Consider the following 13061-nt stretch of genomic DNA (forward strand, 5'->3'; position numbering starts at 1 on the left):
CTCTGTGACATATTTTGCTTCAAACAAGGCTTGCGGGGAGTACTTGGCGGTAGACAGCGACTTGGCTGTGCCACTGGCATTGCTGACGTCTATCAGCGATGGTAACTAACCATCAGGTAAGGCTGATAAGCCACCATTATTTTACAATTAAAAGTGAAGAAACATAAAATTAGCTTAAACAATTTACATAGCTTCGCTCCTCACATTCCCGCCAAAATTATACCATAGACTATATAAAACAAATAGATGAGATAATATAGTTTAAAATGTGTAAATAATACATATGTACTACGAGTATAAGCTCAAGTAATTCATAGTAGATATTTAGATCATCGTACGTAGTGGAACAAATTTCACAATATATATTTTACTATAATTAACTATAGCAGCATTAAAAAATGCGCTTTCGGTATGTGTCAAAAGTGTCAAACCGATTCTCAAACTGTCAATATTGGACAAAGGTTTCGAGACGCAATTTTGTATTTTTACGTAAAATGTCGGCAAATTCGCCTCCCGGAAAAAGTGGCGGTCAGTTATTTATAGTACACTTAAGCTAATTCCAATGTGCATTTGTGTATTAAGTGGCAATATTTTAGGTCATGAAACCGTGGATGAGTCACCGCAGAATGTCCCGCCAACAACTTCGATGGAAAGCCTCAGAAATATGTTTCGCGATCTCGACGTGGATGACGTTCGAATGTACTTGGCCTTAAAACTCGGACTCTTCAGCCCTCAGGATCTTGAACCGGCAGAACCACCCGAAAAAGTTTTGGATGAAGTCAGCCTTGATGGTATTGTCAGGTGGATCAAGAGCGATAGGTGCAAGAAGATCATAACACTTTCAGGAGCTGGTATTTCTACCTGTTAGTTATACTTTTTACTATTTAAAAAATGTCAATTGAATTTCCACTTATCAATAGTGAGTTTTAAAACGGGAGCTTACTCCGATGATAGAAGCAAGTCTATTATTATCAAAATACAATCCAAAATTTATTTAACAAAAATAAAATTTTATCTTACATTCAATGAGTTGATTACATAAAAGATAAAACATGATATGTTTGTCATATTTTATTCGATGTAACAGAACATAATATATTTTTGAAAGAGTTTAATAATTAAGAAAATACATTCAGGAACACTCAGGACAAACTTATTTATACATAAATAGTTAAAATATATTATCTTCAGTTTATAAATATAATTGAAACTACTATTATAGTTTTAAGTGTAAATAAATTTTTTATAAAAAAATGGCCAGTTGTTAGCACAATATTTGATCATAGATGAATAACACTTGGAATTGTCAGTGACCATGAAAACCACAAACTATTCAAAATGTCAGAAATAATAATGTTAAAAGATCAGGGTTGTCATAACATTTAAAATGTTAGAAGAAATTAAAACCTTTCTAGCTTACGTTTTGGAGAACATAACTTTTTAATGGATAAAATAAAGGGTCAACTTCATTAAATCCACTGAAACATACTAAAATCTATATATATAAATGAATTGCTGTTCGTTAGTCTTGTTAAAGCTCAAGAACGATGGGTCGATTTGGCTAATTTTGGTCTTGAATTATTTGTGGAAGTCCAGAGAAGGTTTAAAAGGTAGATAAGATAGATTTTTTACTGGTGGTAGGACCTCTTGTGAGTCCTAGCGGGTGGGTACCACCACCCCGCCTATTTCTGCCGTGAAGCAGTAATGCGTTTCGGTTTGCAGGGTGGGGCAGCCGTTGTAACTATACTTGAGACCTTAGAACTTATATCTCAAGGTGGGTGGCGCATTTACGTTGTGGATGTCTATGGGCTCCAGTAACCACTTAACACCAGGTGGGCTGTGAGCTCGTCCACCCATCTAAGCAATAAAAAAAAAAAAAAAGATAAATAAGAAAATGCTCGGAATTAAATAAAAATAATAATTTTCTTTTTCCTTTGTTGTGTTTATTTTATACAAAAGTTTAGGTCTTTTATTTATCGATTAAGGCACTACGAAGTCTGCCAGGTCAGCTAGTTAAATATTAATTTCAAAGGTGGGCTTAAATTGTGATTGGTGTGGATACATCCATGCCAGCCTCACTGGTGAAACAGGCAAGAAATTACCACAAGACGTATTAGCTTGGGCAGCATCACAAATAAAAAAAAAATTGGAGAATTCAAAAAAAATTAATAAGGCATTTCTATGATTCGTAAGACAAAGAAAAATACAAAACAGAATGAAACAAAAGAAAAAAATGATCCCAAAACACAGTCAATAAGTCATATACATTTATAAAGTTTCCAAAAAGAAAATTACAGACACACAATTAAACGCAATTACAAATTACAAACAATTAATAATCAATATTTTTTTCTTCAGCTGCTGGAATTCCAGACTTCCGTAGTCCCGAAACAGGATTATATCATAACTTACAGAAGTACGAACTACCTCAACCACAGGCGATATTCGAAATAAATTTCTTCAGGCAAAATCCCAAGCCTTTCTTCACATTAGCAAAGGAATTATTTCCAGGAAGCTTTAAGCCTACAATTTCACATTATTTCATAAGACTTCTACATGAGAAAGGTAAGTTTATTTTTCGGTGTATAGTCTGTCTTACTACTTGGTGCTATAAGTGCTGGCTATGTCCTAATTGTGCATTGCTGTCCCTAAAATGCATTACTACTTTGCTGCTGACATACACATGGCCGTGGTACCTACCCATGTATTCCTTATACACAAGCTTTCACTGGGCATCCTATTCTGAACACTACACAAGTTCAGCTATCCATAATTAATTTATAGATTCAATTAAATTAACACATTGAATGCTTTTCGACTGACCAGTGGGACTAACGTACAATACCAATGGGGCCACGACAAAATCAAGGAATGAGTAATTTTTATGAACTTAGAAATTAGCAACATTTGCTATCTAGTTTTTGAGATATTTTAAAAGGGTATAACATTGATAAAAACTGCCATTTCTGCCCTGAAGCAGTAATGCGTTTCGGTTTGAAGGGTGGGACAGCTGTTGTAACTATACTGATACCTTAGAACTTATATCTCAAGGTGAGTGGCGTATTTACATGGTACATGTTTATGGGCTCCAGTAACCACTTAACACCAGGTGGGCTGTGAGCTCGTCCTCCCATCTAAGCAACAAAAAAAGAGATCATAACATCAATAAAAATAATTTTTTACAATATTACTTTCTATTCACCAGGGCTCTTATTACGTCATTATACACAAAACATTGACACATTAGAGAGAGGAGCCGGCATTCCCGAAGAAAAATTAGTCGAAGCACACGGAACGTTCTACACATCACATTGTCTGGATTGCCGCAAGGAATACCCACTGGAGTTTGTCAAAGGTGTTTTTTATGACTAATTGATGAAATATGTATGAATCCAACACAAAAGACGACCCGGTCATGCTTAGATGTGACGTTATATGAGTAAGAAAAATCGACTATGTCAAAACTATTAATGTGCCACCTATTATATGCTGATGGTAGTGTGATAAAACAACCGTCCTTGGAGCCCTAACAACTGTTTCATCACAATTGGACGTCATCGGAATTAAATAGTAGAGCTAGCAGTGACTGCTACGTAATAAAGTGATGTGACTCTTCACTGTGAAAAAAATATGTGTGAAACTCTTTTAAATTTATTAGCAATGATTTTCATATCCAAATTTTGCTCCAGTGCTTCAGTGGTAGTAAAACTTAATATTATATTGTATTGTAAAATACATAGAATAGAACTTGTACGTGGTTGAATTCAATAAAATTTTCAGAAAGGATATTTGCTGACCAGATCCCAATCTGCACTGAATGCCCTGGTGTTGTGAAGCCTGACATTGTGTTCTTCGGTGAGAGTCTGCCGGAGAGGTTCCAGATGTGTCTAGAGGAGGACTTCAAGCAATGTGACATGCTCATTATTATGGGATCTTCACTTGAAGTGCAACCATTTGCATCACTTATAGATATGTGAGGTTCTAATATTTACTAATCTAAAACTCACTTAGTTTTCAAGAAAACCTTAACTGTTGTACATTGTTTAAAATATACAAAAATAAAAATAAATTTTAATAAAATTAGAAACAATAAACTCAAGATTTCGTTTAGTTGTTTTTACCATCATCTTTATGTCCAGGGTTCCAGATTCGTGCCCTCGACTTCTGATAAACCGTGAGAAGGCCGGCGTGAGACCACCTATATTGAGAATAAGAGGATTAATGTGTGGAGGCTTACAGTTAGACGAAGGTTCCTATAGAGATGTGGCGAGGCTAGGAGATTGTGATGAAGGCTGCCAGGACTTGGCAGACAGACTGGGATGGGGGGTGAGTACTAAAGTTTCCACATATAGACATCGTTTTTTTGTTTATTGCCCTTGTAGGCAGACGGCCCACCTGATGGTGAGTGGTTACCGTCGCCCATGGACTTCAGCAATGCCAGAGGCAGAGCCAAGCCGCTGCCTACCATTAAGTACTCTCCACGAGCCTCGTTTGAAGAAGGATATGTCATAGCGCTCTGGAAACACCATGGAGGGGGTCTCATTCCAAAGCCGGATGGTATGGGGCAAAAAAGATCTCTGGAAACGCAATGTGGATGAACTCTACTCTGGATGGTATGGGGCAAAAAAGATCTCTGGAAACGCAATGTGGATGAACTCTACTCTGGTGGCGGGTGGTGCGATGGTTAAAACGAGATGATGGTATCATCTCAAACAATTCCTCAGAGCACTCCCCGTGGAACAAATGGCACGAAATACAGAGGGAACCGCGACCCAGAGGAAATTGGCATTGTGACCAAAATGACATATAACCTGCCTGATATCTTCAGTTAACCTTTAGACTGCTTGTAACGCCCCCTTTTTACCTTTATACATGTAGTATAATAAAATCTTTCAAAGTAATTTGTACACATATCAAGGACCGATCATTGCATCGGTCTTAACAATTCCGACTGCGACAGGGCAACGTAAAGCCGCCGTCGTCCGAAGCATTTCATTCATTCTCGGTGCTTTTAGGACCCTCAAGGACCGGTCACCGCCCTCGTCGAACTCGACGATTACGCCGAAGAGTTCGACGAGTGAACTAGCCGATGAAAATATATCTAATATTTTTTTTTTAACTAAATTAACTTTGCTTAATTACTGGTGGTCGGACGTCTTGTGAGTCCGCACGGGTAGGTACCAGCACCCCGCCTATTTTAGCCGTGAAGCAGTAATGCGTTTCGGTTTGAAGGGTGGGGCAGCCGTTTTAACTATACTGAGATCTTAGAACTCATATCTCAAGGTGGGTGGCGGCATTTACGTTGTAGATGTCTATGGGTTTCAGTAACCACTTAACACCAGGTGGACTGTGAGCTCGTCCACCAATGTAAGCAATAAAAAAAAACTTAAGGGTAGGTGGCTCTCCGGTACGCAATTATATATCATAAAGACAAAGCTAAAAATCTCAATAGCATTAGGTGCCCTATAACAATGTTATATTGCTAACAAATTAACAACTCTATTTTCGCCTAGGATGAACTCCGAGCATTAGTAGCCCGTGAACATGAACGCTTGGACCAAGAACTATTGACTGCGTCTCCCCATGCCCCGGTACTGATACCTTCAGAAGCAAACGCGGGACCCAGTGCCTCGGAATGAGTCAAACAATTAAACAATTTGATTAACCTCGAATTTAATTGTACCTCGGATGACCTGAATGAAGCGAAGAAAAGCCATGATGTGATTCAAATAAAAATATTGAAAACTTAATAAAAAATATACAGATTTGTATTTCGAACTACAAGCACCTTCTTGTTCTATTTAATAATAATTTAATAAGGTACTTAGTAAGAAATACTCAATTTAATATTCGCTCTATTTTCACACGGTCAATACAGATAAAATTCTCTCTGGGTCTCCGGTGTCTATTCGATTTTCAAAGAAGTACGCAAACAATATACTCATAAATTTTTGTATATAGCAACATTCAATTATTTATTGGTAAACCGAAAACCACTTCAAGTACCTAATTAATCAATAAATAATATTCGGAAACAAATCGCACAGAATCACCTGGCTCCAAACTAACAATCTCTGTACTACGAGAACCCTAAACCCGAAATTATATACGTACGCAAAAATATGCGTTTAAATACATAAATATAATAATAATCCTTGAAGACACAGCAAAAAAAAAAAAATTCGTCATACGTTTGAATGTAGGAATCGAACCTGCAACCTTAACAGAGTCGCTAACCACTGCCATCGTGTCAGTCATAAAATTAGAGTATTGAAGCGGTTTGTTGTAGAATGAATTTTTGACAATGATAATGATAATGTCCGTTACGATGAGTACCACCGCCATTTGTGCTTTTTTAAAGTCCATAAATACATATTACAGCAAGAAGTGTTTTGTGATACAAATTCTCTACAAAGTGCACGTCGGTGTGCTTAGTTTTGAGTTGTTTCAAATTTGTATGGAGTTGGAACGTTTGCCAACGTTTGCCGCTAGGGGCGCTGTTCCAACTCCATACAAATTTGAGTTAACTTTTACGCTATCGAGAACGTTAAAAAACTCGCACTAAGCAAGCACACTGAATCGTGATTTGCGGATGTTGGCTGTAATTGAAAAAAATTATTGTGTGTACATTTTTAATAATTAAATATTATGACCATAATTTTTTAGAGATTGAAGAATGAATTCCGATCGATAGTGTTGTTAATTTTTTTTTTTTTTCAAATTTAAAGTTTAAGGAATTTGATCAACACAAAATATACGACCATGATACGTTGTTAGTTTCTGTATTTTAGGAATAGATGTTGTAATTTGATATTGCCTCGACACTACGTCATTCAACATCAATCGTCAATTTCGTTTTTTTTTTTTAATTTATTTATTGTAACTCTAATTTAATAATTGTGATGGGATGAGTACTTGTTTCTTATATTCCTATTGTCCATGGTGTTTTTTTTTATTTATAAATTATTGCATTTATTTTCTTGTGATCGTCAGTTTATATGTATTAATTATTCAAAACAGACAAGTGTTTTTTTTTAACGAAAATGCAAAACAAAATAATGTTAACATGTCTTATGATGCAGATGTGAGTTTTATATTTAAATGGTAATTTAAAATAGTTGTTGAAGATAAAGTTGATAATGTGTAATGCAAAGCAATAAAATTTAAATAGCGTAGCTTATAGCTATTCCAATATGGCTCGCAAAAAAATGTTGCCTTCATTAATTTGAAAGAATTTATAACATTCTGATTGTCGGGCGCGTTTCTATTCCGTTTGATTTATCTAAGCTTTGTTACCTAATAACAACACTACAGACAAGATGATGAAGTTCACCTTCTAGTGGAGATGATGAAGTTCACCTTCTAGTGAAGATGGTGAAGTTCACCTTCTAGTGACGATGGCGAAGTTCACCTTCTGGTTGGGGTGGCTCCACGTTGAAGTTTGATTTCGCATACAATTGTACTACCGGGTGCCCGCCTCACTCCTACCCGCGAATTGTAAAATTGAGATCGCCAAGTCAAGACAGGTCTAGTGCAGGCGTATAGTTAGGTAATAACAGGAAGATATTACACGGAATAGGTTGGACGTAGGTTGAGCCGGGCTGAGGACCAGAGGCTCTATTAACAGACTACGTAATTAATCAATAGTTCAACGCTTTAGTTTTTTTTTCAATTGTGACTGTTGAATTCTAGCAAATTTACGAATAACAGGGTATATATGAATAGCTATTGGTAACAAAATTCAGATAAATTAAGAATAGTATAGACGATTTTTAGAGCACTAGCCTTGACAAAAACCTATTTATTATAAAGAATGAAATAAAAGCAATAATATTTATAAGGTATTATGTATGTATCAAAAGTAATGTTATTTTCTCGGAATAATTAATGAATGTATATATTTAGACGGAAATAAAACTGATTGTTGAAAATTGAATATAACAAATTTTAAGCCTGTATTTTGTGAAAAAATAAAAATAATGAAAATGTAAAAATAGTTTTATTTGACACTGGTTCTCTTTAAATTACATACCTACTTATTTACAGTTGATCCTGGAATTAATGCTTAAATACAATGAATGAATGGGTATTACATAAAATGCGTTTAATATTGTGAAAAGAAATACTAGATAGTTTTATAAAGTCGAAGCAGTGATAATTTAATGAATGAAATGGTTTTATTTATAATAGTTATCGCATCTACATATTATTATATGGTCTTATTCATCTTTATTGTGAACTAATGAAAAACTGTCACGTATGACCGTCGCCAATTGTTCAAGAAACAAATTTTTTAAACTATTTACGTGCTATCTGTCATATGTTGCTGGTACTGCAACAAACCTTTTCTAGATTGCCAATATTAATTACAAAGTTTCATCACAATCGCATGAATGGTTTAGGAATTCATAGAGAACAAATATTACATTTTATTTATATTAATAGTTATAAACTTAAAATTTATAAATTGGATTTATTTTATTGGACCTTTATAATTTTATGAAAACTTATAAATGTCCAATAAGTCGCGATGAATAAGTCCGTAAGTTATTATTGTATTAAAAAAATAAAACAATTCACACATCACTACGCTACCAACAAAATGTTATAAGCTCATTCACACAAATTGATGTTGCGATTTAAATGAGCTAAAATCTACCAAATTATATAAATTAATTAAGAGTGTATGTTCCCATATACTTATTTTTCCATCATATTTTTTTTTTATTTAGAGCCATTTTCTTAATTTGAGTGGTTATATATATGTACATTCATTGTTTCTTTTCCAGTTTTTATTTAATTTTTTCTTTGTAAACATACACTACAACGTTGTTTAAAATAATATTTAAGGTTGATGGCAGTGATGATATCACCTTAATTAAATTATTATTCCTTAGCATCCGTGATGCCTTCAGCGCTAATCGCAAACATAGCTTCTGTTTCGGGCAAGCACGGACTATCGTATATTTTACACACGCGATTATCACCTCTACCCTTCCGTAAATAGAGTCTAGTTGTGGACGCGTGCGCTATGATATGACCTCCGATTGGTTTCTTGGTATCAGCATTGAAAACTCCTACAGCATCCACTTGAGCGACCACTTGGTTTGTTATGATTACTGCTACACCAAACTGGAATGACAGATTTTAAACTTTATTGATAACTCATCAAAATATATGTACATGAAATATATACTCACTGCCTCTCAAAATATAACACAATCTAACTTTTACGTTTATCACTTAATAGGATTAAAATTCACTTGAAAATAAATACCGTCTGTGATATGAATTCCAAATGATTATTCAACTGTTTCAATAGATAGAAATACTTATAAAGAAAATCCAAATTGTTCACAATACGATTTTAAATATGTAAATACTTTAAAATTATACTGGTATTTTCTGAAATAATTAGTATAGGAAACTATGTGAGTCGTCTATTATCAAAGGTGGCAATCTGTGCATTTGGACAAAAAAATGTTATTGATATGTCAATACAGATTGATTTGAATATAATCGTCTCCTTCAAAGAATACGGTTCAAAACCTGCATTAAATAAAGGTTAATAGTTAACCTGTTATTTATCTAAGATGTCGTTCAGAAGAGTTTTGTGACTGCCAATGGAATACAAAGTCAATAATTCGTTTTTCTGATTTACCAATAATTGTCCAAAAGTCACATTGCCGGCTTTGATAATAGTCGACTCATGTGAAACATTTAGTTACCTCATCAGCCAATCTGAGCAACATTCTCATGAAACGACCCAGATGTAGTTGTCTGGAATTCAGTTCCCCTCGTCCAGAATAGTCTGTCCTGTATAGAGCTGTTGCACTATCAACTATAATTAAGGAATATCTGAAAATTGTATGCACGTAAGATAAATTTTTAATGTGTAATAAATAAATTAATTGAAAATCAAATTATTTAATATATACATAGTATAAACATAATTCACAAGTAAAAAGAATAAAAAATTTATAACAAATTTTGAAAAACAATTAAATAGGTCTATTATAAAATAATTTACCTTGACTCTGCCATCATGGCGCAAGCTTGCACTAGCAATTGAGTCTGATGGTCTGTGTTATAAGCTCTTGCATATGCAACATTGTCCAAGACTGCCGCACCTTCCATACCATATCGTTGTGCAACGGCCAGCAATCTTTCTGGTCTGAATGTTCCTTCTGTATCGATGTACATGCATTTACCCTCTCCACCAGATTGTTCAATGGGTAGCTGTGAAAATTTAATAAGGCCAAGGCAATTGGTTTTCAGTAATTTAAAATTACCAATATGGGATTTCATATTTAAAAAAATAATGAAATTATTAGATATTTTACATTTTACAATATTATATAGAAGCGACATTGTTCATTGAACAATTTTTTCTCCATTTTTTGGGCTGCCACTGAGAAATTACACCGGCTGGGTGGAAGATCTTTCCTTTGTTGTTAACCTCTAAACATTCTTTACATAAAAATATGACCTACAGTTCTAATATTTTAAATGAACATTTATGACTATTATTATTAATTAACTATATTATACATTCATCATCAACATCATTCTCCTGCCCTACTCCCAGTAACCTGGGATTGGCGCAATATGTTTTCTCCTACCATACCTCTATCATACACCATTTCTTCGCTCACTTCCGCTCTTATATGAAGTCACTTACACATATTGTCTTTTACACATTATCACATATAATTATAGTATACATTATTAATATTTATTATTATATACTTTTATTGCAAATTGGTTTAATTCAATTGTACCTGGCAGGTGACTGCTAATGTGTGACATAATTGGGTTTTGCCAGTACGGAATTCACCAAATATTTCAGTTATAGAACCAGTTTCTATACCACCTCCCAGTAATCTGTCTAATTCCTTTGAACCAGTAGTAAGTTGTATTATTTCAGCCCTGTAAAAATTCAAACAATACTCAATGTAGATTTGGTTTAATTAAAAAAATTGAATACAAGTATTACCTGCAGTTATTTTCTGTGTCAAGAATATGACTATACATTACTAGTTCGATACTGGGATTTGAGCTGTGTCCCTTATGTCAGGTCCAATAGTTGTGTCATTATAGCCTAAGGTAGAGACATAGACATAACAATTTATGTAACAAAGACGGGGTACAAATCCTGCAGGCAGGTATTAATTTTTTTGCTTTTTACATACTTAGCACGTGTTAAATGTTTTCCACAACTTTGTACTGACCTTAGCCATATTGGTGTTTCATTAATTAATAATAAAAAATATAAATGAATAATTGTAAAGGTACCTCTTTTGATGAAACTCAGTTGCTGTTGTAAATCCCATTGGCACCAATTTAGATGCTTCAGCTAATATTTTATCTGCCTTCGCTTCAGATATCCCTTTAATTGTGATTAGCCATTTTTTTGGAGCATAGGCAACAGATTCAACAGTATGATATCCTGCTTCTTCAAGCTTTTTTATATCTCCTGATGTGATGCCGTTGCCCTAAAATAAATTATTCCATATTTTTATTATTTAGCAAACAAATTATCACAATTCAAATTTAGATATTGTTCAATTGAATAATGATGTACACAATGTTGCAATGAAGTAAGGTTGAACGATTAAGTAGCACCAAATGCAATACAACTGAGAATTTGACTTAATATGAGCATAGACTCATGTTGTTCTTACAGAACGTTTTTGTGTTTTCTGGAGATCTATTTGAAAATTCTTAGAGCAGATAAACTTGACCCTCTTTTACCCTTGTTTTTTCTTTTCTTGAGAGATCTTTTACTTGGAATGTAGATATCTTACTCTTCAATGCAGGATATGTAGATTTACTTAAGCATAAATAGATAGGATTCTTAGGAGCACTTTATTATCATCCAATATGTTTATTTATTTATTTCATATACACATTAAAAAGAAATATAGTTAAGAGAATGGAATAAATTAGAATTTATCTACAGTATAAGTTGCGCATTGTATCCAATAAGTCAGTTCAATCCAGTAATATTTGTAAGCAAGTTAAAGCTTGTCACATGACGTCACCTCTAATTTACTGATCAGCTGTGGCCCGCATTCGTCAGCATCTTCATCCAAAGAAGTCGTAGTTGCTGAAGCAGTGGTATTCATTATTGTCCGTGGCTTTCAAACAATTACCGGCTCATTTAAAAATATTCAAACTTCAGTTGCTTATAAATAACTTTACAAGGTTAGGTGTCTTTGGAGTACACGATTTGGATTATAAAATAATTTTAATTAATTTTTTTTTTATTGTTTGTTAGAGCAAACTTGTAAGTACCATACGCGTTAAAATTTCAAATATTCACTATTTTTATTTTTAAAGTCGACACTGAAGTCTGAAGACATCCGCTTTTTTTTTTTAAGAGATTTTATGACCTGGTAACTAAAACCTTTAAGTCATGTCTTAATTTAGTTTATATTCTTATTTTTATGAAAAATGATAATATGAGGCCTATAAAATCAAAGGCAGCTAAATCCAAGTCTGTCAAATATTCAGGTAAACTGCAAAAATCGGCCCTAAACACGTCATTACGGATCCCGATCCATCGAAGTACTGCTCTTGGTAAGGCCAGTGTTAGCAACACTCCCGGTTTGAGAAGCTGAAATAGCTTTGTTCGGATAGCTACGATATTCTTTAATTTAAAGCACATTTTAAGCACATAAAGACTGAGAATATTACGAATAATCTGAATTTTAAATGATAAAACTTCGTTTATTAGTTCTTAGTACAGAGTAAAAATAAATTTTTTGATCTGAATTTGTTAGAGATTTAGCTGCATTTGTTATAACATGAAAACACTAAAGCGTGTCCAACTAACTAAACAAGATAGCGCCATTGTTAATCCATTTTACGACATTGAGGCGTTTAGCTGCCTTTGATTTTATAGGCCTCATATGGAGTGAAATAAAATGAAATGAAGATGATTAATTTGTGACATTAATCAATTGAGATGAAATTAAATGAGATGAAATGGGATGAAATATATGATGGGATGAATATGGGATGAAATATAATCTCAGAAAAATGGTGGTCATTTACTG

General features: G+C 33.9%; 2 protein-coding genes across 2 annotated transcripts; one reads left to right on the forward strand and one right to left on the reverse strand.

Annotated features, from left to right (window-relative positions):
- The first annotated feature begins 219 nt into the window (after window positions 1-219).
- Sirt2 (NAD-dependent protein deacylase sirtuin-2) lies at window positions 220-7994 on the forward strand. Its single transcript, XM_028178942.2, has 7 exons — window positions 220-528; window positions 597-863; window positions 2359-2565; window positions 3206-3355; window positions 3781-3973; window positions 4140-4326; window positions 5514-7994. The coding sequence occupies exons 1-7, from the start codon at window positions 399-401 to the stop codon at window positions 5637-5639; spliced, it is 1260 nt and encodes a 419-aa protein (XP_028034743.1). The 5' UTR covers window positions 220-398; the 3' UTR covers window positions 5640-7994.
- On the reverse strand, window positions 7981-12392 carry spn-A (RAD51 recombinase homolog spn-A). Its single transcript, XM_028178976.2, has 6 exons — window positions 12045-12392; window positions 11296-11495; window positions 10782-10929; window positions 10031-10239; window positions 9729-9858; window positions 7981-9132 (listed from the first exon to the last, which is right to left on the reverse strand). The coding sequence occupies exons 1-6, from the start codon at window positions 12126-12128 to the stop codon at window positions 8887-8889; spliced, it is 1017 nt and encodes a 338-aa protein (XP_028034777.2). The 5' UTR covers window positions 12129-12392; the 3' UTR covers window positions 7981-8886.
- Between the last annotated feature and the right edge of the window lie 669 nt (window positions 12393-13061).

This window comes from Bombyx mandarina, chromosome 25 (assembly GCF_030267445.1).
Source record: "Bombyx mandarina strain Sakado chromosome 25, ASM3026744v2".
In the NCBI taxonomy this organism is placed as follows: Eukaryota; Metazoa; Arthropoda; class Insecta; order Lepidoptera; family Bombycidae; genus Bombyx; species Bombyx mandarina.

Excerpts from the sequence above, each read along its gene's own strand:
- spn-A (XM_028178976.2), bottom strand. The coding sequence starts at position 12,128 with ATGAATACCACTGCTTCAGCAACTACGACTTCTTTGGATGAAGATGCT. Across the intron at positions 11,496-12,044 it reads AGCTGATCAGTAAATTAGAG|GGCAACGGCATCACATCAGG; the intron begins GTGACGTCATGT and ends AATTTATTTTAG. Across the intron at positions 9,133-9,728 it reads TGCTCAGATTGGCTGATGAG|TTTGGTGTAGCAGTAATCAT; the intron begins GTAACTAAATGT and ends CTGTCATTCCAG.
- Sirt2 (XM_028178942.2), top strand. The coding sequence starts at position 399 with ATGCGCTTTCGGTATGTGTCAAAAGTGTCAAACCGATTCTCAAACTGT. Across the intron at positions 529-596 it reads GCCTCCCGGAAAAAGTGGCG|GTCATGAAACCGTGGATGAG; the intron begins GTCAGTTATTTA and ends GCAATATTTTAG. Across the intron at positions 2,566-3,205 it reads AAGACTTCTACATGAGAAAG|GGCTCTTATTACGTCATTAT; the intron begins GTAAGTTTATTT and ends TCTATTCACCAG.